The sequence below is a fragment of the Aedes albopictus genome, chromosome 1 (assembly GCF_035046485.1).
Source record: "Aedes albopictus strain Foshan chromosome 1, AalbF5, whole genome shotgun sequence".
Lineage (NCBI taxonomy): Eukaryota > Metazoa > Arthropoda > Insecta > Diptera > Culicidae > Aedes > Aedes albopictus.
The window spans coordinates 169,659,682-169,676,477 of NC_085136.1; the positions used below are offsets into that span (position 1 = coordinate 169,659,682).

Consider the following 16,796-nt stretch of genomic DNA (forward strand, 5'->3'; position numbering starts at 1 on the left):
CGGACCTATAATGAAGATTTTTTTTGGAACTACACCATAGACTTTCATTTTTTTTTTTCGTCAAATCATGCTAAATAGGAACTTGACCTTTAATAACAAATTTATTTGAAGATTTAAATTGTGAGACACCTTGGATGGTAACGGGTTAAGTACTATACTAGAGATGTAAACTTTTCCCTGGCACAGACTTCAAGTCATAGAACTCTAGTGATGAAATCCGAAACGAGATGCCCAATTAGGATAAGTTTTCCTAGACAAAACCAAGCTATGAAAACAGCACTTCAGGACTTCAAGTTAAAGAGCTCTAAAAATAGAACCCGAAACGGGATGCCCGATAGGATTAGTTTTCCTAGCTATGACAATAGCAACAAATGCTGTGAACTAAAAGCCAAACTGTCAACTAAAATAAGTCTACGACCCATACTAATATCGAAAATTTTGTATGGATGAAAGTCTACGAGGAGGGAGGGGGTGTGTCTAAGATGACCAAAATTGGCCTGCTAAATACATCATTTTTTAAATTTCTTTTTATTTGTGAATTAGACAAAATTAGAAATCGAAAGATAAAAAGGGGTTCTTTCAGACGAAAATCGAAATTGATCATTGATTGACCGCCCGTAGATGCTACTCCAGTATGGCTGCTTGGAACGAACATGCATCTTCAATGCGTTAGTATTGATAATCTTGGTGAGTGTGGAGGTGAGGACGGAAGCCGTAATTGCATTGAAATCGTTTGTTGCCAACAGATCGTGGAGTTCATTGCATCTGCACAAGTTCATGCGGATGTTGGAGTGTTGTTGGGGCATGTTGATTTTTCAGTTTTTGTCATAGGTGTTCACGCGTTGGTGCGTGGATGCCAGGTGTGAAGTGATAGATTTTGTGAAGATACTGTGAAGCCGCACAGTTCACTTGGTTGCATAACTAGCAGGCATTATATGATAGATTCACACTGTGCTGTGAAAGTTGGAAGGAAGGGAAACGGCTTTTTCAATCCTTTTCTGGTTCTTGCGATGGCTATGAATATACGTTTATACTGTAAGTGTTCGCAGTTCAGTGTGGAGTGTTTTTGAGATTTTGTGTTGATTGTATATCGTGTTTAATATAAAATAGTGCAGGTAGTGTTCGTATGTGTTGTGCAGTTTTCTCCGTCAGTTACTGTTAGTCTAGTCCATAGTTTAGTAGACTACCGTACTACGCCACCATCCACGCTACTTCCGAAACCCACCACCAGAGGGAAAACGAAGTCCTTTTTGGTAGCCTAAAAGGGGTGGCAGATGCTGAACCAAGATGGAAGGAGATATGCACACGAACGGGCTAACGGGCACGACAAACGACAATAGAATGCCTTGGGTCACTGTCCGAATACTGGAGGCCAGTGAACCATCTACACTCGACTCGATAATTCTTAAAGAGTCGCAAAAGAACCACCAACCAAAATGGTTGAGAAAACAGTTTTTAAGTGCTGTACCTCTGAAGCAAAGATAGAGAAGTGGAAGACAGAAAGAAGTGAAGCGAAGGACAGCAGAACCCCGCTGTTTTTGGATAGAACTACGGTTCTGTAGGAGTTCAAGTGCCCCCCCCCCCCCCATTCATTGAGAAGACCCAGAGTTCCGCCGCTGACCGAGTCCGTCAACATACTCGACCGCCGGACACCCAGAAGGGCCTGCGAATGCTGCCATCGACTTGCTTCGCCACCCCGTAAGGCCGCAGAAGAACCGGCACGTGCACGCCGCCATCGTTGAAGACCTGGAGGTGTACGCTGTGTGGTAGTGGAAGGTAGAAGACGGGGCCCCGAAGAAGTGAAAGAACAGGTTAGATTAGACTATAAGAATGTGGGAAAGAGGAAAGTGGTAGAAGAAGAAGAGGCCGGAAAGTCCCGGAATAAATGTGTAGAAATGTTAAGTGACGTGAGTTTTTTCTGTACGACAGTGCGAATATTCCCTGCCCGCGAATAACTGGTCGAGAAGCATGCCGACCCTGAGGTGTTGTTTCAGGGAGTCTCAGGAAGGCTCCCCTACTGAGCTAGTCGGCAGTTACACTTTGGCGCCCAACTTAAAATCGTCTTCTTGACAATTTTTGAAAGGGTCAGTTCGGAAGATCGCACTGGATTGAACTGGTTTCGACGGAGGTCTCTGGTAAAACTTCCAGGCCTTCACGAATTTAACTTACCACATTTGGACTTACTCTTTCTTCTTACACAGTTCGCAAAATCATTTCATTTGCGACGGAGGGGTTTTGTTGTCCAGAAACACAATGAACATAAGAAAAACGATTGTTCAAAAAGAACATTAGAGATCAATACTAGTCATTTTTAACTTTTTACTTTTGTTTGAAACAATTTTAGTGTGTTGTGATGTGATTTCGGATGTGTGTGAAATGAAAAGGCCAAAAAAGAACGATAATTTTTATTTACAACAAGTTTTGTGTGCTTCTTTTGAAGCGTGTGCTAATAGGATTTTCAAATTTACTAGGTTTTCAAATTTTATAGCATTTTTCAATTTACTAGGTTATCAAATTCTAATCTGTGATACTTCTAGCTCTTAAATAGATCTTTTTCAATTCTAATTCCATTGCGAATTGGCGTGCAGAAAACGTCCTGAGTCGGTTATTACTCTTCTCGTCATCGTTCAGTTGAATGAGCTATAATGAGAGAAAAGTTTAGATTAGTTCAATGAAACATTTCATGAATGGAAATAAATGAGAGTTTACAAGAGTAGGAGGAAAAAGAACGAAAGAGGATGTAAAGAAGAAATAGTAGAGAAAAACATGCCTAGTGAAAAGTTTCACACGAGAGAGGAGTCTGGTTTCCACATACAAGCTAACGTTTGAATGTCGGAGACAGTTTTTATTACCGAACCATTTAGAAAATCTAATTCTTTTAGGTAAGAATTCCTAGAGTTTTCTACAATGTTGTTCTCCCAGCCAAAACTCAGCTTTTGACTGGTTATTTGTTTTTGTGTGGTAATAGTCCTAGTGTTGCGAATTTGAATTCGAGCACTACGGCCAAATGTTTTTCAGACTCTGTTTAGAGTAAAAGAGTAGAAAGGTGCTCAGGGAAGCATAGATAGGTGGTACTAGATCACAAAATTCATCGCTTACACTTACAGCGGACTACACTACGATGAACTGAGAAGTCAACACTTCTTCTTTCTCAGGGATTGCGGTAGAAAGGTGTTGGTGAATGTGGTTGGATTGCGTGCATCTAGTAGCCTAGGTAGATGGTAGGAGCAATACAAATTGCTTGATATACTCACCAAAAGTGAGACGGTGAGACCACACGAGTGCCGGGTCACTCAATACAGGAAGGATCGTCTGTAGGGCGACTAGATTCCCTAAAAGAGAGAAAGATGGATGAATAGGCAAGTGTGGAGCGAAGGGTCAGTACAACTGGAATGGATAGTTACCTCTGTAAATACTGCATCTAGAGACTCTATTCCATCCAGTCCTCGTACGAGCCACTCTTCGGATGCTTCGCCTTGGTGACGTCATCTTGTCTCGAAGCTGCGGAGGCAGTAATTGCAGAAATACCTAGGAAGATTTTAAAGTGTGATTAATGGGCCCATGTATTTTGAATGTCTGCTCACTTTGTACCCATAGTGGGAGTGAGACAGAATGAAGCGCAAGATATCTCCTTTTCAGTAGCTAGTCTGATTGTCAACAATCATCTAATCAGACTTAGCGAAAATCTGAATGGAGAAGCGTTAAGTGAATGGTAGTAATAGCTGAAAGCGAAAAGCATTAAGTGCGTGTATAATTGTGTTGAGAGAGATTTGGTTGCGGAGTATCTCCTGTTAATAGCTTTGTCTAGGAGAACTTCTTCACCAAATTCTCGCTAAATCAACCTAAATTGAAAAGGATTACCTTGTAAATTTTTGTATATATTTTGCATGCTGGCCATTTCAATATTTTAATTTGTTTTTGCATGTTTTATAACGTTTGTAAAATTTATCTTGATTTTTATAATTTTGTTTCGTAATTGTTAGCCATAGGAATTTACTTAGTTCAGAAAAAAAAGGAAAATAAGGTGAAAACTAATAGTGAAATCACAGACCAAAGAATGAAAATAATCATAGTTCATTGAATCATTAAAGCAATTAATTCAATTATCTCTTTTGCCTAGTAGATTCATGCAGTATAACCTCACTTTTAATGAAAATTCTCAAATCATTGTATTTGATGGATTCTGGTTCAAGAATTTAATCTTTTGCAGTGAAGATCCATTTCCGGATTGGTTTTGGCCATCAATCTACGGGGATTTTTCACTCGCCGGCTAAGAAATAATTCTTGAATTAAAATTCATCGTACTTACCTCATGTTGATCATATTTCATCACCATAACATTGCACAATAATTAGTAGTTTGACAGTTCGAAATCATCTCAATACAAACGCACACCAATAGACTATTGTTCGAATGGAATTCGAAATAGATAGTACTAGAACGATCGCAACTCCGACAAACCGGTGAAACATTTCAAAGCACTATTTTACCGTACTATGCCGTAGCTTTGCTCAATGTAATTTTAATCTGTAAATACTTGTAAATAATGTAAATACGTAGTGTAAATAGAGCATTGTCATTTGTTTCGTTGTGAAGAAAGCTTTTTAAACAATCGTATGGACAAAATGTAAGTATTGGAAGAGGTTGCCAAGCTCAATGTTTGCGCATTTGATCGCTGGAGACCAGAGCAATCGCGATGACGGTCAGTACAGAGTTAATCTCTAAATTGTGAGGAGTTGGTAACAACGATGAAAACCTATGACCCCGATACTCTGTAAACGTACTTACTGGTCCTTTACAATGTGTTTCATTGATGTATTTCTGTATGACTTAATCTAGTACGTTTCGAGTCAAGTGTTTTGTGAACTACCGTCGGTTGAAGTGAATTTGTTCTGGTGTTGAGTGGTTTGTGTTGGTAGGTTCAGAGGTACGTGTAACCGGGGAAGTCTAGTGTAATCGGTGGAAAAAATATTTACTTTGTAAATATTTTTTACCCGAGTTGGGGGAGAGTGTAAGTGTTCGCAGTTCAGTGTGGAGTGTTTTTGAGATTTTGTGTTGATTGTATATCGTGTTTAATATAAAATAGTGCAGGTAGTGTTCGTATGTGTTGTGCAGTTTTCTCCGTCAGTTACTGTTAGTCTAGTCCATAGTTTAGTAGACTACCGTACTACGCCACCATCCACGCTACTTCCGAAACCCACCACCAGAGGGAAAACGAAGTCCTTTTTGGTAGCCTAAAAGGGGTGGCAGATGCTGAACCAAGATGGAAGGAGATATGCACACGAACGGGCTAACGGGCACGACAAACGACAATAGAATGCCTTGGGTCACTGTCCGAATACTGGAGGCCAGTGAACCATCTACACTCGACTCGATAATTCTTAAAGAGTCGCAAAAGAACCACCAACCAAAATGGTTGAGAAAACAGTTTTTAAGTGCTGTACCTCTGAAGCAAAGATAGAGAAGTGGAAGACAGAAAGAAGTGAAGCGAAGGACAGCAGAACCCCGCTGTTTTTGGATAGAACTACGGTTCTGTAGGAGTTCAAGTGCCCCCCCCCCCCCATTCATTGAGAAGACCCAGAGTTCCGCCGCTGACCGAGTCCGTCAACATACTCGACCGCCGGACACCCAGAAGGGCCTGCGAATGCTGCCATCGACTTGCTTCGCCACCCCGTAAGGCCGCAGAAGAACCGGCACGTGCACGCCGCCATCGTTGAAGACCTGGAGGTGTACGCTGTGTGGTAGTGGAAGGTAGAAGACGGGGCCCCGAAGAAGTGAAAGAACAGGTTAGATTAGACTATAAGAATGTGGGAAAGAGGAAAGTGGTAGAAGAAGAAGAGGCCGGAAAGTCCCGGAATAAATGTGTAGAAATGTTAAGTGACGTGAGTTTTTTCTGTACGACAGTGCGAATATTCCCTGCCCGCGAATAACTGGTCGAGAAGCATGCCGACCCTGAGGTGTTGTTTCAGGGAGTCTCAGGAAGGCTCCCCTACTGAGCTAGTCGGCAGTTACAATACATAAGATGTATATGTAGAGGAGAGAATGTAGAGAAAGTTGTAGCATCTGCGCTCCACATGTCCCGCATAGCAACCATATTTTCTAGAAGGACCACACCAGTGGTACCTACCGCGAAAGTCTATCCGTTCCCATAGCATTGATCTGCTTAGGCGACAAATGCAATGTTCGCATATGCAGAACGATGACCACCAACCGTTTCGGTAATTCTGACGCAACAAAAATGTGTCATACTCATATTTCATTTTCCCATGCCAAAGGCATAAAGTTATCACCAAGCGCCTTTAGCCTTGAACCCGCCTTCTCCATATCGTAACTCTCTCTGGATCTTCTCTCTCTGTCTTTCGAATATCGATCGTCATCGATCGTTTACACAAATACAAGCAAATGACATCCAGCTACCTCCAGTAGGCTACATGTAACTAAAAATTGAAAAATACATGATTCTGATTTCAACCACCAACCGGACGAGTGATAAATCAATATCACATCCAAAGTTAAAATTAAGAAGTTCCCCTCAAAGTATATAAAAAGATACAAAGTAGGGGGAAAGTGACGAGTTGTCTTTAACAACTCAATCCAACAGCGTACTAAGACACTTTTGAAACCTAGATGAATCTGCGTAGAAAAAAAAACACTTCAAATGGAGGAATTCTGTATATAGCAACATAGGATCCACATTTCATTATACATACTGAAAGATGTGCCAAGCATTATGACGAAAGGCGCTTACTGAAGGAGATTCCTGCCCACTTCAAAACAAGCCGAGTAATGCAAAAAACAAACGATTAACATCGCTTCCTTGATACCAAGTGAGTTGTTATTGTTACGTGATAATTGAAAGGTTACAAATTGATACCCCTTTTTAGCAAAGTCAGTTAGTGTGCGGACGTTACTTCTAATCCCATATGGTGAGGGAGCAATCACTCTGCCAACCTATGTCAAACATCCGAGCGCTCTTCCTATCAGTTATCAACTACCGAAAAGACACAGCAGCGTGCGCTGTGAACTGGAAAGGATTTTTTTATATAAACTCCAGGAAGGCTTGTAAGCACTTGCAGTGATCGCCTATAGCACTCTTCGGTCGATCTTTGTCAAAGCCGGAAAGATACGGTGGACAAGTCATGTTGCCAGATTCCGAATATTAACAATGTAAAGATTGCATGCGCAAGAGATCTGTATGGTATATGGCGACATAGGTACAGCCAAGACCAGCTATGGCAGGTTATGCGCGAATACGGATTCTGATCAAGCCGACGATGGATCGAGTGATGTGCGCAGTTCGAGTATCAGGAACACTCTCGAGTCCCTTCGAATCTCGCAGAGGGTTGCGGCAAGGTCTTTCGTGCTTGTTGTTCGACAGGGCCTGTCCATAAACTACGTAGACTCTTAGGGGGGGACGGGGGGTCTGGCCAAAGTCTACGCTCCATACAAATTTCGAAAATTTTGTATGGACAAAAGTCTACGTAGGGGGTGGGGGGGGGGCGGCTGGCGGTTTGAGATTGCCCAAAATGAGTCTACGTAGTTTATGGACAGCGCCACATTGCTTTAAAGGGTGTGATAAGGAGAGCGGGGATAAACACGAGTGAAATGATTTCCGTTCAGTTGTTTGGTTTCGATGATGATATTGATATTATAGCTCACAAATTTGAGCCGATGGTGGAAACGTACATCCGACTAAAGAATGAAGCCAGGCGAATACGATTAGTCATTAATGCGTCGAAGACAAAGTACATGATGGAAAAGGGTTCCAGATAGGGAAGAATCACCGCGCCCGCCACCCCGAATTGCTATCTACGGTGATGAAATCGAGGTGGTTGAAGAATTTGTGTACTTGGGCTCATTGACTGGTGACCGCCGACAACGACACCGGCAGAGAAATTCATAGACGCATTGTGGCAAGAAAGCGAGCTTTGGCCTCCACAGAACTCTACGATCGAATAAAGTTTGCCCTAACATGAAGTTAACCATCTACAAAACGCTGATTAGACCGGTAGTCCTCTATGGACACGAAGCATGATGGACTCTACGTGTAGAGGACCAACGCGCCCTTAGAGTTTTCAAACGGTTCTGCGTATTATCTACGGCGGAGTGCAGATGGATGACGGGATTTGAAGAAGGCGAATGAACCATGAACTACTTCAGCAACTGCGAGAACCAACCATCGTCCACATTGCGTAACTCGAAGGCTACGGGCTACGGTGGACGGGTCACGTCATCAGGATGTCAGATAGCAACCCGACTAAAATGGTTCACTAGAGTCATCCGAGCGGTACAAGAAGACGTGGTGCGCAGCGAGCTAGGTGGGTCGATCAAGTGGAGGACGATCTGCGGACCCTTCGCAGAGCGCGGAACTGGAGACACACAGCCATGGACCGAGTAGAATGGAGACGACTCCTATGTACAGCGGAGGTCACTCAGGCCTTAATCTGACCGGTAAGTAAGTAAGGTACAGCGACCAGGCTGAGAGTGATCTAGTGAGTGTAGGGCCCCCAGAACAGCCGTATAGATTCCGGCAAGTACTATTTGTTCCGTGGTACACAAAACAAGGAACCCCAATCCAAGATGATATGCGACCCCTACCGAGTAGTTGAGGGGGTTTAAACATGCTCAATCGTTAAGCCAGGCCTCTCACTTGGCTGGGAATTGTAGGTTTGACTTACGAGAGTAAGGGGTAGCGACGTCTCAGGTTGCGACCAAACGTGAGCCCTCAGCCACCACAGCTTAGGGCATGCCAGAAAGGTGTTGCCTCTTGGAGCCGGGAAGCTAGACTAGCTGCTAGAGAAAAGGGCTCTTGTCGACGCCCTCATAGTCATCAAAAGAACATCGCCTAAACATGTTTGTCGTAGGCAGTCCTTGTCGAGTGTGTGGAGGTGGGAGCTTCAACCGCCTTCAAGACAGCCAGAGCTGACAAATCGAAGTGCAAATGACGTTCGTCTTAACCCTTCTTGTGCATTAAGATCATTTTTGACCCAAACCGTCCCCAACGCGATGCATTTGGGATCGCTTGATCAAATTGCCTTATCATTTTCCGATATTTCCTAACTTTTCAGGTTTTTTCCAGATGACTAACCATTTATGATTATCCTCATAAGAATTACTCCTAACGCCTCTGGCTACAGATTAGCCTTATTTTTCGCTAGAGCATCACCAGTCACAACATCATCGCGAAAAACAGCACGGAGGAACCACCGTGAAAGTCTAGCTCTGTCGAGTTGCTTCATCTCTCAGTCAGTCGGAGCAAGACAAGACACTGAAATGGGCTCACTAGTGGAACACTCAGCACCGCTGGCTGGCAGTATAAAAATGGCAAAGTTCCAAGGAGTCTGCTTCATACTCGATTATATACCGCGTGGGCAAGAACCTCTCTCCCGTTGAAATGTGATTTTTTTTCTTCGTTTGGTTGTATAGAAAGTGCTACACGGATCACCATGGACAGTGTCTCAGTCAACAGTTCACCCAAGTATTCCGGAATATCTGGTGCATGCGGACTAAGGTCATTGGAAAGTGGAATGTGAACGTAGAATTCCAGTGTGTGTCTATATTGAATTCAATCGTGCACGGAGAGAGTATCGAACAAGCCATCTCACGTGGATCTTTAATCGCGTTCCGACAACGGTGTGTCAGCAAAGTGAGCAAACAGGATCATGAAACTGGTACGTTGAGTTTGAAGATAGAAGGGTTTAGAATGGGCGTAGTAAATCCAACCGATAGGAGCATTTGAATGTTCTAGTAATGTCCGGTATGCTCGAGCGAAAAATATAACAGCAGAGCATGATAGCCCAAAAGGTCACATTAATCACGCCTGTTTTTACTGATTCGTTTTTGTTGAGAGGAGCAGTAGAAAAACCGTCTTCGGTTGACAACTGCTAGTGGAATAATGTGCATTGATAACACTTGTAGGTAAATAGAAGTGATGAATTTTATGTGCCACCAGCGGATATTGTTGACGATCAATGGTAATAATAATAACACCCTACTGCATAATTTATAGCGTGTCGGGGAGTTCAGTGCAGGGCGATCAACATCCTTCCTCACTCAGCGATCAGCATCACCTCGATGGAAAATTCTGCTGTTCTATTTTCGGTAAAAGTTTGGATTACCGAAATTCAGCACAGTTTTACCGAAGTTCAGCTAGTTTTTACCGAACGTTCGGTAATTTTTTGACGAACTTCGGTAATATAGTGCTGAACATTCGGTAATCTGAACTTTTACCGAAAATAGAACAGCTGAATACGGTACTTTATTTTAAGTGTGTACGTTCAACCGGACCTGTGAATAATTGACATCGATTTACGGTGTCTCCTCCACGTTCACAGACTCCATCAGGAAAAAAGTGAGGGCAAAAGTGTGAGCAAATAGATTCAGGTACTTGTGGTACGAACAACCACTACCTGTGGTACTTGTGGTACACAACTTTCGTGGCTTCGTGGTCGTGCGACTAATGTCACCAAGCACTTAGGCGCATCGTGCCAAGGAGCGCGGGTTCGATTCCCGCCTCAGCTGTCAGGAAAAGTTTTCGGCTGTGCCACTGGGCGTTGCATGCTAGTCCGTTGTCTAGTGTCGTGCTTCCTTCAAAGAGCGAATAGCTCACTGGAAGCGTCGAACGTGTCCGTGTCTTTCTAAAGAACTTCCTGAAGCCGTGCCAGAAAAAAACACGTTTGGGATGAGCCGGATGGATCCACCTGCCTTTTATTATTGTAGCTCACTCTTGCTGGCAAAGTTTCCACTTAGCCAATGAGTCCGCTCGGATTGTGTTTCTCACGTTTCTGTCATTCCTTCTTCCATCCGGGGAATCATCCCAGCGCATGCTGTCTCCGTCGAAATAGTTTTGTAAGCACTCGCGACTCGCATGCCCATGAGTCGTAATGAGCCTGTGCACCGTTTTGTGCTGTCTTTGTCACTCCTTCGGAAAATTTGAACACGGGGGCACAGTAAGCGTCAAATTTCCTTTTGGAGAGAGCAAGACAGCATCAAAGGATGCACAGGGTTATGTTCTGTTTAACACTCTTCAATTACGTTTTTTACTTAGCGCTGCAGCCTATGCTGAGGCACGCAGAAACGATGTCGACCTGCTTGGTTAGGGTGCAAATTTGACGCAACAAGACCTTCTTCCAGCCTGTGTGTCCAAGGAATCCACCAAAATCTAAATATGAGGTCAACAGCAGTTTCTGTGTGACAGTTGTGCGCCGGCCATGATTATTGCTGACACGGAGCTGTACGGCATTTAACACACACGCTGATTACGACGCAAATATCATGGCTTTCACTGCTTTCCCATGGCCGGAACCATAGATTTTTGATAGGGTGCACTAGAATCAAAATATGTATTGGTTCATCCATACATCATTCGTCGCCCTATGTCACACAGCAATACATTCAAAGTCTAGGGAGTACCTGGCATCCCCGGCACCTCTGGTAGTTTCGCCTATACGTTTTTTCATGATTCTTGTTTTCAAAATTCTATTCATGGTAGATGATTAAGTCTAGGGATTATCCTCAGATATATGTTACTGCGGCTTTGAGATCGCGCGCGTACTTGGACTGAGTCCAATTGTGACCAGGGATGTCATATATACAGATTTCTAAGCATCTGTACAGATTGCATTTCAGGCCGAACATTTGAATAGGTCCTATCAGCGTTTGAGAGGCTCTCTTTATTCACTTTCTCTTTCAATTAATGCAATGTAATGGTACACATTTCAACTACTTTTGCAGTACAAATCAAAAGACGATTGATTTGACCATCGTTCTATGCAAGGAGATAATCATGATTCAAATGAACAGCTGAGATATTAACCAAAGAGAGGGCAACCAAAGAGAGCCTCTCTTCTGCAGATAGGACCTTTAGACATGTTTGGCCTGATTTATATGAAATAGAGATGTTGCTTTTGTATAGGATACAGGTTTTGCACCCACATTTTATATCCCTTTCGTGACGGAGCGCAAAAAAGTGAAATCTCCATACAAATTGCTCAACTATGGCTCTCCAGAGCTCGTAAGATTTCCCAACAATTAACAATTATTTTACCTCATTTGAAAGAACTACTCTTTATCTTTCTATTTCTAGCTTTGATTACCTAGATAAATCGGATATAAAAAATATGCGACAGATAAAACTTTTTCATGTTTTACGGGTTTTGTCCACTTTTTGTTTACCTTGTTGTGGTAAATCTCACAGGCAACGTAAACAAAAATGTGTTTACACACAAACAAGTATAAGTAATGGCTGAATTATAGAAACGGTTTACATCAATGAAACAAATCTAACATCGTTAATTGTGACGTCTCTATCAAACCAACCTTATCTCAAGATCGGTACGAGTATGCAAAGATCAACGGGAAAGGTCAATGGGTTCCTGAAGCATTTTGGCAAGGTCAATAACATCATAATTTGTGCGCATTCAGCTGGCTTCGGCTTGTGTACGTTGCATTTGGGGAAGCATATTCTAATTGTCACTCCTGAATCGAAAAATCTTTGCACTATAAACCAATCTTAAATTTTGATGAAACTACGAATGTAAAAACTGTATTTGTAAAAAAAAAATGGAACATTATTCATTTACAAAGAATTCGTGTTACAAGGTACACTGAAAAACGGCTTGGAGTAATGACCACCACAAAAATGTTTTCAAATTTACCATGGCAAAACGTGATCATCGATCAACAAACACTTTTTGTGTGCGTTTTGTTTTCTCCCATATCAACCAGTTCGATAGCCGAGTGATAGCGTGCGAGCCTGGTAATCTCAAGGTTCTCGGTTTGAATCCAGCTGCCAACAGAAACTTTTTTTAATTGTTAATCGGGTCCATGGTAAAATTGAAAACATTATTCTGTTGAAATGAAACGAAATTCAGTCTGCTCAAATTTAGTGGCGTTGTGTATTTAAATTGACCCTCAGAATAGTAATTTCAACCGCAAGCCGTTTTTATGACTAATAATATGACTGATTTCCTTTTCTCTTTGTATTTCCAGACATACGTTGTCGTTTTTCTTCTAATATTGCTGACTTTCAAAAGTGTCGGAGCGAGAGCCGTGCGAAAATCATGCGGCAAGTACTTAGCAGATCGAATCTCGGATCTATGCAAGGCACGCGGTGGATATTCCCAACTGACATCAGCTGATAGCGAGCAACGGTCCCATCGCCGCATCAAGCGAGGAATAGTCGAAGAATGTTGCCACCAGCAGTGTTGCGAATACTCACTAGTAAAAAATTATACTCACTTGCTTCTATCTCAGTCCAGAAGCATGCTATCAAAAAATGATGTTTGAAGGGGTTTTAGATTGTAGTTTAATCTAAAAGTTTGCCGAATAAAGTAAAGGTCGCAGACGCATACCAAAACCGTGAGAGAGCTGTGAGTACAAGGTGAGTATAAATTACACGAATTTTACTCACCTCGTACTCACAGCCCTCTCATAGCTTTGGTATGCGTCTGCGACCTTTACTTTATTCGGCAAACTTTTAGATTAAACAACAATCTAAAAGCCCTTCTAGCATCATTTTTTGATAGCATGCTTCTGGACTGAGATAGAAGCAAATGAGTATGACTCTTGCAAGTGAGTATTCGCAACACTGGCCACCAGAGCTGTACCGATACCATACTAATGCAATACTGCATGGAGCAAGTAGAACAACCTGAAGAGGTTGTAATGTCCAACGAAGAAAGCAAATCCACTACTCCACCAACAACCGCAAGAACCGTCGAACAACTCGTGAGTGGGCTAGATCCACCAAAAACCTCGAGTATATTATTAATGACCGTATCATTTTCTTTTCTCAGCCATTTACGACGAGATTTCCATTCAATGCTATGCCGATGGAGTTTGGAACTGTGAGACCGGAATTCAACCGAATTAATGCCAAATACATGGGTAGCAGACGAAAACAGTACTACCGTTTTAACTAGATGTGTAAAAAAAACTGAGCGATTGTGATATACAAAACATGGAGAACGCTCCAAATGAACTGAACCACTAAAAAGGGAGAAATCCTTAGGCTGTGATTGAATTAAGACAACGTTAAGCAATTTCTAGTCAACCATCATGAACATGGAAAATTATCTACGAAACTGATTCACTCACTGAAAGATATCCATTCTACACAACTCCTGCAGCTTTCCTCAAGAAGCTATTTTACCAATTCGTACTCCCTCAATTCATTTCGAGCCATGATAGGCTCAGACATGTCAATGAGATATCCATGGACGGTGCCGACTGCCGTTGTAGTTGTTTGGATTTAGTATTTCACCAGACCACTAAGGGGATTCAGGTGGCCAAAAATCAAAAATTGACTTTATTCAATTTAATATTTACCTTCGGTAGTTGAAAGTATGCCACTTGGACCAGTGAACCCTAGTAATATTAGTTTGCCAATCCCTATACTTATCGAGATATTGGTAGCAGAATGAGACCATTGCCGATTTTTGGTAAAACGAATGAAATGTTCAACTTTACATATTATCTTTGGCTTAAATGAAAAATGTCATACTTTTCAAGTAGTTTCTAAAAGCTTGCTTATAAACCTTTCGAATGACGTATTAGACGTAGAAATGTTGCTTGTAATACTATTAAATGATACCACATTAAAAAAAATCAAATTTTCTCCATACAGACCGTTCCATACAAAAAAAAAGTTTCGCTTCGGGACTACTTTTATGTCTTTGTTTAGGATCCCTGGGAGACATTGAAATCAAATTTGGCTGCTACTAGCCGCTATTCTGCAATTTCAATCAAGTTGTCGGTGATGATTGAGATATTGCTATAGGGCAGTGCATGAAATTATTTCCTTCTCTTTCACTCTTACAGAAATTTTGTAAACAACAAGGCCACGAAACGTCAAAATCCCATACAAAATCAAAACAGTGCAGTGCCCTATACAAAATCACCCTATTGGCCTTAAGCTTCACGTACCCGACCCCCGACAACTCATTTTCAAAATGCTGGTATTTCGTTAATTTTCATCCGATTTTTTTTTTAAGTCGCCCTCCTCAATCGATCATAAATAGGTGCTAGTTTATTACACTCAAGTGGTCATGTAATATCCGGAATCATTCCGGAGATATTCCGTATTATACGGGGTCAGAGGTGGGGAGGAGTCTTCTTCTTCTTCTTTATTGCTCGACGTCCCCACTGGGACTTGGCCTGCCTCGCTGCAACTTAATGTTCTTTGAGCACTTCCACAATTATTAATTGAAGGGCTTTCTTTGCCTGCCATTGCATGAGTTTGTATATTGTGAGGCAAGTACAATGATACACTATGCCCAGGGAGCCGAGAAAATTGAGTATGTTTTGCCAAATGGCTAAAAGTGATTATTTCGTGTGTTATTATATTTGAGAGGCCCTCACAGAACCTGTTGCAGGTGTTCTGGAGCGGCCATCATACCAGTTGATATAAAGTGACCAGATATATTTTACACTGATGCGGGACACAGTTTTACATAAATTGAATTGTAAGTTTTTCAGACCCTATTTTCCAAAAAAGCTTAATAATTTCAATATACTGGTTGCAGGCCGCCAAAATGGTCGACTTTTGCACCTATCCACGATTCAGGCACACAAATCTTATGAAATACAAAGCTTTTCTTACTAAAAGTGATATTCATGTGAGCTTGGGCAAAATAAAAATTATACTGTCGTCAGACGTATACTTTTTGAGATTTGTGCATTTTGAACTAGGTTCCCAAGTCGTTCGTCCTTAATATGTTAGTTAGAAAGTGTATAATCAGAAATCCTCTGAAGATCTCTTTTCGTATTATTTTAGAGATCATAATGAATAAATTTACATTTTGTTTTGATTCCCTGAAATTTATCTTCAAAAATTTTAGGAGAATTTTTCTAAACTCCCGAGTTTTGTTTCATGAAAAATGTCTGTTCAAGCTTTGAAAGAAAAAGCTGGAGAAAATAAAAAAAAAACTGTTAATTTTATAAAAAAAACCCCTGGAACATCTGTCGACGGTAATCCTTGAGAAACCTTAAAAATGCTTAAAAAATCTCTGCAAAAGAATAGCTAGTGAAAACTCTGAAATAAAACTGTAGATGAATAACTAGAGGAATTCTCGAAGAAACCCTTAAAAAATAGGGAAAATTCTGTGGGAATTTCAAACCACTGTAGCATGCAAATTTTGAAAAATATCAACAATGTCCTCCAAAAATTTTCCCTGAAAGGATACTAAGGCATTTTTTCAGTATTTCGCTGAAAGATTCGTATCTAACGCAATTGCTCTTTGTTTATTGGAACTATTCAGGCATTACTAAAAAATTTCTCAAAATAATCTATTGAGAATGCATTTAGATTATCCAACTAAAATTTATGCTCGCTTTATAAGTTCTACTATTTTTTCCAGTAGCCTTTGTCATGCTTGTCTTGGGAATTTTACTGACGGGATCTGTATTACTCAAAGAACGCCTGGAGGGTTGCTATAGTGTGGGTATATGTATCTCTGGGAATACTTTAAGAATTTTTTTCTAAAAGGTGAACGAAATTCACTTGCGGAGAGCTTACAAGAATCAAGAAATATGCCTGAAGAATTAGCATTAAGTTAGAATTCATAAATAAAAAAAATAGAAAAAATCAAGCAAAATGAGTCGCGCTGATTCATGAATAAAAAAACATGTTCTACTCTTTTAATTTTTCCGAAGTTTGCATTTTAGAAGAAAAGATGCAGTTTAACATATAAGTCAGATATGTCTGTCGCGAAAAAAAAATATTGTAGCGATTGTTGAAATCCGGGACATTTCCGGGACACTTTACAATGCGGGATGACTAGCTTAAATCCGGGACT

The 16,796-nt window shown here is 41.3% G+C and overlaps 1 protein-coding gene and 1 long non-coding RNA gene across 3 annotated transcripts; one reads left to right on the forward strand and one right to left on the reverse strand.

Moving 5' to 3' along the window:
- Window positions 1–2,650: 2,650 nt before the first annotated feature.
- On the reverse strand, window positions 2,651–7,420 carry LOC134285273 (uncharacterized). Its single transcript, XR_009996259.1, has 3 exons — window positions 4,310–7,420; window positions 3,405–3,528; window positions 2,651–3,332 (listed from the first exon to the last, which is right to left on the reverse strand). It is a non-coding gene; the product is annotated as an uncharacterized LOC134285273 (long non-coding RNA).
- Window positions 7,421–9,241: 1,821 nt separating this feature from the next.
- Window positions 9,242–14,075, forward strand: LOC109412111 (bombyxin B-1 homolog). Of its 2 annotated transcripts, none has more exons than XM_062845800.1 (4): window positions 9,242–9,671; window positions 12,991–13,221; window positions 13,600–13,728; window positions 13,797–14,075. In XM_062845800.1, exons 1-4 carry the CDS (start codon window positions 9,663–9,665, stop codon window positions 13,920–13,922), a joined length of 495 nt encoding a protein of 164 aa, XP_062701784.1. In that variant the 5' UTR covers window positions 9,242–9,662; the 3' UTR covers window positions 13,923–14,075. The 2 variants fall into 2 exon arrangements, with proteins under 2 accessions (XP_062701784.1, XP_029733705.1); XM_029877845.2 differs by having other exon boundaries at window positions 9,243–9,671; window positions 12,991–13,202; window positions 13,602–13,728.
- The last annotated feature ends 2,721 nt before the right edge of the window (window positions 14,076–16,796 follow it).

What these genes read in the sequence shown, in the direction of transcription:
- LOC109412111 (XM_062845800.1), top strand. An exon ending in AGTGTTGCGAATACTCACTA is followed by an intron (nt 13,222 to 13,599) that starts GTAAAAAATTAT and finishes ACTGGCCACCAG; the next exon opens with AGCTGTACCGATACCATACT. An exon ending in CAAGAACCGTCGAACAACTC is followed by an intron (nt 13,729 to 13,796) that starts GTGAGTGGGCTA and finishes TTCTTTTCTCAG; the next exon opens with CCATTTACGACGAGATTTCC.